We start from the raw sequence: 9,343 nt of genomic DNA on the forward strand, positions 1-9,343 counted from the left end.
GCAGAGGGACCTGGGGGTCCTTGTGCATGAATCCCAAAAAGTTAGTTTGCAGGTGCAGCAGGTAATCGGGAAGGCGAATGAAATGTTGGCCTTCATTGCGAGAGCGATGGAGAACAAAAGCAGGGAGGTCCTGCTGCAACTGTACAGGGTATTGGTGAGGCCGCACCTGGAGTACTGCATGCAGTTTTCGTCACCTTACTAAGGAAGGATATACCAGCTTTGGAGGGGATGCAGAGACGATTCACTCGGCTGATTCCGGAGATGAGGCGGTTACCTTATGATGATAAATTGAGTAGATGGGTCTTTACTCGTTGGAGTTCAGAAGGATGAGGGATGATCTTATAGAAACATTTAAAAGAATGAAAGGGATAGAAAAGATAGAGGCAGCGAGGTTGTTTCCACTGGTCGGGGAGACTAGAACTAGGGGGCACTGCCTCAAAATACGGGGGACCCAATTTAAATCAGAGTTGAGCAGGAATTTCTTCTCCGAGAGCGTTGTGAATCTGTGGAATTCTCTGCCCAAGGAAGCAGTTGAGGCTAGCTCATTGAATGTATTCATATCACAGATAGATAGATCTTTAACCAATAAAGGATTTAAGCGTTATGGGGAGCGGGCCGGAAAGTGGAACTGTGTCCACGGCCAGATTATCCATGATCTTGTAGAACGGCGGAGCAGGCTCGATGGGCTAGATGGCCTACTCCTGTTCCTAAATCTTATGTTCTTATGTTCTTATGTTTAATTTCAGTGATAACCACTTTGTGAAAGCGCAGTTTCCGAAGGCAGGTGTGCTTGGTATATCGATGCAAGACCTCTTCTCCCTGCAAGTGTGGAGTGTGTATGCTCTGGACCTCCTGCTCAGTCTGACACATCATACATTGCACCTCTGCCTCATTCAGTTTCTCGCTTTCTAATCTAGTGCTGAGCATACTCACCACCACACACTGTATGGGCCGAATAGCCTCATTCTCTGCTCCATGTTCTATATAATATAACCCACTGAACTCGAGCTCAGCCCTTCCTGCTTACCTATTGTCAAGCCTCTCACTCTGGAAGATGCAATGTCTAGCTGCATTAATTGCTGCAGTGAACCGTTACCGAAGAGTTTAGAGAGAATGCTCGTGTGGTACTTTCCCAAAAGACCATGTGGGAATTTTCAATCAGAAGTATTGCCGTGTCCGACACACAGTGCTTGCCCTGCCGCTGGGTGTATGATCAGATCACCAGCCATTCCTGGTGTAATTCAATGGAAGGGATTCTGCTGCTAAATATTACATTCCTGGACTGCAAACACTGAGACGCGCCTCTGGGCTGCGATCAGTCGAGCTGTTTATTAATTAATTTTACAATTGTGGTAACCGGATATTTCACCGCGCTCTTCAACTGCTCTCTGAACTTGGACTGGGTCACACCGTAAATAAATGTGTTTGTACAACAACTGAAAGTCTGCAGCATAAATCCGACCTCTGCAAATTGATATAAAGAATCACTGTAATCACTGGGATTTATTCCTGTAATGCTATAATAAAAGAAATCTATAACAATTATCAGCCACAGCAGTATGAAGCTGCCGGATATGGTGAGGAGTAAAATTACAGACTTCCTCCTGCTCTCCATCTCTGGGTCACTGCCATTCCCCCGCTTGCTCTCACCCCTCAGTCCTTTACGGACTCGACTGGCCACTAAAATGTGTCTGACTGTCAGAGCGTTGAGCAACAAAATTACAGTGAATGGGAGCAGTGGGGTTAAAACCGTATCAAACCAGTCAAATCCCAGCCATCCGGGCTCAGTAAGATAAGCTGGGATTAAGGAACAGTACCACGGAACATTGTCGATTATGTATCCAGGTTCAATTGTAAAGTAGTGAGGAATGTTTTTTGAACAGAGCAGAATGCAGCTTGTTGCCAGAACCACAGCCGCAGTTCTCCCGGTGCAATATTTGGTTTTCAGCTTCTGCCAACAAATGGCCACAAATCGATCAAAGGTGAAAGTGACGGTGAACCAGACAGAACAGTCTGCGGCTACACAAGACAGAAGATATATAACAGTACACACAGGGGTGATATCCAGGATAGACCACGGGAAATAATACCGCCTGATCTGCCGCAGTATGACCCCAGTGGTGACCACCAGTAGATCCGCTGCTGCCATGCCCACCAGGTAACGAGTGGTGCAGGTGGACAGCCCGCACTTTCCCCGGCAGAGGATCACAATCGCCACTAAATTCACTGTAATAAACAGAAGAGAAAAGAGGTCGTCAATTATTGATCACACATTGTCGGTGACTGAGCCCAGACAGCAAGGCCTGTGATTTAGCACAAAAACAGCCGGGTGGACATCGTCTCAGGGGTTAACATATAGATTATATCACCCAACCCAATCTACCTCCAACCCGCTGCTTCCAAGTTTAGCAGAGACAGGGCAGTGGGAGGGAAGCCGAGCCTTCCCAGCGGGCGAGTGGGCAATATAAATGTATTAATGCGGCTGGCAGCTTCTGGTTTAAACTACTTTATGAGTTTAACTTATTTTACGGGAACTGTGGTTGGCTGTGTTTCCCAGGCCTCGGGATACACGGCAGCTAAAATGAGCCGAGGACAGCTTCGGGGACAATGGAAGTGCCTTCACGGCCCTGGTTGTGGGCCAGGAGCTGCAGGTGTTCCTTCCCCAAGGCCCCACACGCTCTCCCTCTCTCTCCTCCTGCTTAGACTACCCCCAGACAAACGGTTGTAAATCTGATAAAATACAGAGTAAGCTAAAAACACTCAGTATGTCAGGCAGCATCTGTGGAGAGAGAAACAGAGTTAACGTTTCAGTGATCACCTTTCTTCAATACTGGAGTCCGCGAGAGATGAACAGTTTTGAGGCAATGGCAGAGGCAGAGAAAGTTGTGGTCGGAGGAGGAAAGCACAAAGTTGAATGTCTTTGATGGGATCGTGGGCAGGAGTGATTCAACGACAAAAGGGATGATGGTGTAAGACAAATGGGACAACTAAAGGAACAGGAAATGAATGAAGAGGAAATGTAAGTGGATTGAGCAGGATTACAGAGTGGGGCGGTAGGACGGTGGTGTGCAAGGTAAATCTGGCAAAGATCAGAAGGCTCCCATGGCACGCGAATGTGAGGGGAAAGGTCAGTAGATCCAAGGAGTGCCGAGCGGCCCGCCTGCCTTGTATCGAGAGGTGATCCCAAGCATGAGCGCACACCTCCTCCACTCCCAGTGGCTCTACTGAAGACATCCTTCTTTACCAGCACATCCAGTCTGAGGAAACGGGAGCGGTCGTAATGATCTGAAAAGTTTCATCTCAGTTTTATGGCCGAGTTGCAATAAATGGATAATGGAAACATGTGGTGCTGTTCCCCATTGAGTTACAAAGGGAAACATTTTAGAAGGTCGAAGGTGGAGATGTCAGACTGGGAGAGGGATGTAGAATTGAAGGGGCAAGAGATCGGGGGAGTGTGAGACAGAGGGAGCGAGAGAGACACGTTTGCGGTCAGAATGGAGACGTTCAGGAATATAATCACGCAATCTCTGTTTAATCCTCCCCAACCGACAGGAAACTGCATCGTGAACAACGAATACAGTATACTACATTGGAGGAAATAAAAGTCTATTACTGTTTAAGTTTGAAGGCCCTGGACGATGGAACGAATGGAGGTGAAAGGGAAGGTGTTGCATCTCCCAGGGTTTGCATAGCATGGTCCGGTGGAAGGGGATACATGTTGGGGGCGATTCAGGAGTGGCCCAGGTTGTTGTGAATTGACCGATCCATTGGGAATGTTGAACGGGGATGTAATTGGTGGTGAGAAAAGAAGGAATGGACAGACATGGCAGAGGATGATCTTTTGAATGTGGGGGTTGTTTGAGTGGAAGGTGAGGACATGGGGAGCCTGTCATGGTTCGAGCAGGGAGTATCAGGAGCGATGAAATGAATGCAGCAAATTGGATTGACACTGCGGTTGGCTTTTTCCACACAGTGGTGGGGAATCCTCGGCTGAGGATAAATGCGGGAAATTGGATTGTCACTGTCGAGGACCCTGTCCACCACAGAGGACGGGTATCATCAACTCAGAAAAAGGAAGACAGGTTGGAAGCACTGGTGTGGGAGGTGGCATCATCGGAACAGATGGATCGCAGGCAGCAACACTCGGAGAATGTAATAAAGTCCTTCCAGCAAGCTGGGTGAGAGGTCATATAATCAAGATAGCTGTTGGATTCGGCCCGATTATCGTAGATATTGGTAGAGAACCTATCCTCGGAAAGGGACTTAGAGATGTCGAGGAAGGGAAGGGAAGTGACAGAGGGAGTATGTGAAGGATAGGGAGGGGCGTACATTAGACGCAAGGATGACTACTTCATTATTTGTATTACTATTATGAATAATATTAATATTAATAATAACTATTATTATTAATAATACTAAAAACCTTTATTTATATCGCGCCTTTAACGTAGTTAAATGAACCAGGGCTCTTCAAAGCAATGTTAACAGGACAACACAGATACCTATGACACCGATACATAAAGAACAAATTAAAGGCATATGACCAAAAGCTTGGTAAAAAAGGGTGATTTTAAGGAGCGTCTTTAAATTGGAAAGATGGTTAGATAAGCGGAGAGGTTTAGGGATGGGCTTCCAGAGTTTAGGGTCCAAACAGCTGAACGTAAGGCCACTGATAGTTGAGCAGTATAATGAGGGATGTTCGAGAGGGCAGAATCTGAAGTCTGGAGATATCTTGAGTGGTTGCGAGGCTAAAAAATTAGTACAGGGGTAGGGAGGTGCAATGCCATGGACAGATTTGTAAACAAGGATGATAATTTTCTAAATCGTGGCGTTCTTTAAATGGGAACCAATGTCGGTCAGAAAGCATAGGCGTGAGGTGATGCGTGATCCTGACTTTGTGCGAGTCAGGACATTTTCCAGTTCATGGCTAGAAAAGGATATTGCGCGACCACAGTCATCACTGTACCTGAAAAATATGTGAAAAAGAAAACAGGAGTAGAATAGCAACATCGAAGATTCCCCCGTATCCCAAGAAAAGGCCGCATAACTATGAACCATCCGAAGTCCCATATCGACACCAGTGGAGTGTGGGGATGGAACATTGTTCAGACCAGATTTCCAGCACTTGTACTTTCAGCAGGGGCTGTGCACTGGGGTCAGGATCAGGATCAGCAACCTGCAAGCGTTTTCAATCCCAGACCTAAGCCGGTGAGGACGAGAGGACTTCCAGTGTGAATGGCGAGTGAATTAAATTGTCATTTGGGCACTCAGAATGTATCAGCGGCGATAGGCGCAGGTAAACTCGCCATCCGTTGCGAGTTTCAGGGGAGCTCTGGTTTACTGGGCTAAACACTGTACAATGTGCACTATGTTCCAAACCTCCGGAGCCTACTCTCAACAAGGGCTGACTTTGATGCCAAAGTCCAAAACAGCCTTCAGTGTGCCAGTACTGCCTTCGGACGCCTGAGGAAGCAAGTGATTGAAGACCAGGACCACAAACCCCGGACCAAACTCATGGTCCACAAGGCAGGAGTGATACCAGTTCTCATATATGCATCAGAGACATGGAATATTTACAGCAGGCACCTCAAAGCACTGGAGAAGTACCAACGCTGCCTCCGCAATTTCCTCTAAATTAATTGGCCGGAGTATTGCACCAACGTCAGTGTTCTCGGTCAGGGCAACATCCCCAGCATCGAAGCATTAACCACAGTCGATCAGCTCTATTGGCCGGCCACATCGTCGGTGTGCCTGACATGAGATTCAAAAATCCAACGCTCTACTCGGTGATTCGTTATTGCAAACGAGCCACCAGAGGGCAGAGGAAACTCACAATGACACACTCAAAACCACCTTGAATAATTGTAACGTGTCCACCTACACCTAGCAATACCTGACCCAAACCAGCCCAAAGTGGAGAAAAAGCATCCGCATGGTGCAGAGCACATCGAGTCTTATTGCCCAGAGCAAGCTGAAGCCAGGCGCAGATCGCGGAAGGAGCGCGCAGGAACCCAGGCACACAACACTCCCGTTCGTTCCACCATTGTCTGCCCCACCTGCGACAGAGAACGTAGGTCATGCATTGGACTTTTCAGCAGTCAGGGAACTAATTTGTCGTGTGGATTCGAAGCATCCTCGATTCAGATGGTACGCCTCAGAAGCGGAAGTACAAGAAATAGTGACCCACACTGAGTACATCTTACAATGACAGACACTCCCAGTAATACATGGTCAATGGGATACACTGTTCCACTCTGGTTAGTTACCCACACTGAGCACAGCTTACAGTGACAGACACTCCCATTAATACATTGTCACTGGGGTACAGTGTTCCACTCTGGTTAGTTACCCACACTGAGCACAGATTACAGTGACACACACGCCCAGTAATAAATGGTCACTGGGGTACGGTGATCCACACCGGTAAGTGGACCACACTTAGTACATCCTACAGTGAAATACACTCGCAGTAATACATGGTCACTGGGGTACGGTGATCCACACCAGTTAGTGACCCACGCTCAGTATATCCTACAGTGACAGACACCCTCAGTAATAGATGATCAGTGGAGTATGATGTTCCACGCCGGGAATTGACCCACGCTCAGTGTATCCTACAGAGCCGGACATTCCCAATAATACATGGTAACTTGTGAACCGTGTTCCACACTGGTTAGGGACCAATTCTCAGTATATCTTACAGTGAGACACACTCCCAGTAACACATGGTCACTCGGGCACGGTGTTCCACACCTGTTAGTGATACACACTCAGGACATCGTACAGTGACAGGCACTCCCATTAATAAATGATCACTGTGGTATCATGTTCCACGCCGGGTAGTGACCCACACTCAGTAAATCATACAGTGACAGGCATTCCTTCTAATACCTTCTCTCAGATAGTTGTGCGGATTAAGGACTGATTGAAAAGTACACAATATTCCACGAAAGAAAATAGCTTGATAATAAAATCAGCCTGTTGGTTAAACACACAAGTTTATGATCAGATGGAGAAATTGAATAAAACCGTAGTGGTTATTCATGCCATTTGATTGAACGGAATGAATTCACCGATCAGGTGTCTATACCGGTGACCATTAGACAAGGATGTAACATTATCAGTCAGAGAGCAAAACCAGACACCAGCTCAAAGACAGATTTGAACAACTTCAATGGCTTTAGTCACTTACCAGGAACACCAATGACGGCAATGAAAGTGTAGCATATTTTCTTGGCAATTTCAATTTGAAGCATTTTCTGTGTGAAGCGATGAGCCCCTTTGTGCTGCAGGCAATCTCCCGCAATTATACTCTGATGCGGTACATTTCCAGTGCCTTTAAGTTATATCCTGCGGGCTCTCCACGGGGACATTCATGTTGCAACATCGATCAAAATAGTTATTTTTAAAACTTGAACAAACAGATTACGACAGCCGATTTAAGTCCCTGTTGTGAACGAATATAATTACTGCTGAGATTCAAATTGGAAACCCCAAAGACTGGACAGTTTTGCTCATGTTAATTAACTCATGAAATTTTACAGCTGTATTCTCCCAACAATTGGATTGTTGTTTCAAAAAACATCAGGCCAAACTGGAGATCGCATATTGTTTCGGGTGATGTCCTTCACTCTGCTATGGCCATTCAGTAATTACATTCCCAATGTTAGAGTTTAACTCTCAGGGCTGTTCGACTGCACTCTGTGATGTGGGTGACGTCTTTCACTGTCGATATTCAGTAATTACATTCCCAATGTTAGAGTTTCTCTCTCAGGGCTGCTGTACCAGAATGGGGGTCGTGGCTGCCCTTATAAATGCATGCATTTAGTACTTCAATTACAAATGTTAGAATGTCCTACTCAAGGATCTTCTACTGCGGGCGAGGAAGTGGCTGATCTCTTTAACTACGGAAATCCAGTTAAACAATTAAACTGGGAAATGTCTATGATAGTCCTCAAACTAATACAGGCCCTCATATTAATTAAGCCTCTCATACCCATACAGCTCCTCATACACAGGCGGTGCTTCATACTCGCAGATTACCTAAAAATAATACAGCACCACAAACTCAGACAGCAAAAACAATGCAAACTAATACAGCGCTTCTCATCATACAGACACTCAAAATAATACAGTACATCAAACTAATAGAGAACCTCCAACTAGGACAGCCCCTCTAATCAATAGAACCTCAAACTAAAACAATCCTTTAAAATTACACGGTACCTCAAACTAAAACTAAAACTAATACATTCCCTCAAACTAAAAATAACATCAAACTAAAAGAGAACCTCGAAGAAATAGAGAACCTCAAACCAGTAAAGAATATCAAACTAATTTTTAATAAATCTATAGAGAACCTCAAAATAACATGGACTCTCAACATAATAAAGAAACTAAAACTAATACAGACCCTCAAACTAACAGAGACTCGAAACTATTCGCGAAACTCACACTAATATTGAAAAGTCAACTCAGAGAGAAGCTGAAACTAATCTTTAAAAAATAATAGGGGCCCTCAAAATAATCCACTCGAACTAATAGAGAACCTTAAACTAATAGGGAGGCTGAAATAATACAAATATTCAAACAAATAGAGAAACTCAAACTAATACAGTCCCTCAAAGTAATAAAAAACATGAAACGAATACAAAACGTCAAAATAAGACATCCGAATCAAAGATAGCACATCAGACTAATAGAAAAACTTAACCTAACACAGCCCATCAAATTAATATACTCCCTCAAACTATTAGAGGAACTCAAATTAATAGAGAAACTAAAAATATTAGAGTTACCCAAACTAATAGAGAAACTCAAACGAATACAGAAACTCAAACTGATAAAAAACCTCAAACTAATGCAGCCCCTCAAATTAATACAGTCCCTCAAACTAATACAACCCCTGAAACTAATACAGTCTCTCAAATTAATACATTCCCTCAAACTAATACATTCCCTCAAACAAGTGCATTCCAGAAACTAATACAGCCCCTCAAACTAATACAGTCCCTCAAACTAATACAGCCCCTCAAACTAATACAGACCCTCTAACTAGTACAGCCCCTCAAACTAATACAGACCCTCAAACTAACACAGTCCATCAAACCAATATATTCCCTAAACAAATACATTCCCTCAAACTAATACAGCCCCGAAAACAAATACAGTCCCTCAAACTAATACAATCCCTCAACCTAATAGAGGCTCTTAAACTAATACAGACCCTCAATATAATACAGTGCCTAAAATTAATGCAGTCCCTCAAACAAAGGCATAACCTCAATCTAATACAGTCCCAAAAACCAATACAGTCCCTCAAACTATTACAGACCCTCAATTA

General features: G+C 44.7%; 1 protein-coding gene across 1 annotated transcript; it reads right to left on the reverse strand.

Annotated features, from left to right (window-relative positions):
* Positions 1 to 1,315: 1,315 nt before the first annotated feature.
* LOC139251643 (probable G-protein coupled receptor 139) lies at positions 1,316 to 7,256 on the reverse strand. Its single transcript, XM_070873250.1, has 2 exons — positions 7,193 to 7,256; positions 1,316 to 2,226 (listed from the first exon to the last, which is right to left on the reverse strand). Exons 1-2 carry the CDS (start codon positions 7,254 to 7,256, stop codon positions 1,316 to 1,318), a joined length of 975 nt encoding a protein of 324 aa, XP_070729351.1.
* Positions 7,257 to 9,343: the final 2,087 nt, after the last annotated feature.

This window comes from Pristiophorus japonicus, unplaced genomic scaffold (genome assembly GCF_044704955.1).
Source record: "Pristiophorus japonicus isolate sPriJap1 unplaced genomic scaffold, sPriJap1.hap1 HAP1_SCAFFOLD_43, whole genome shotgun sequence".
Lineage (NCBI taxonomy): Eukaryota > Metazoa > Chordata > Chondrichthyes > Pristiophoridae > Pristiophorus > Pristiophorus japonicus.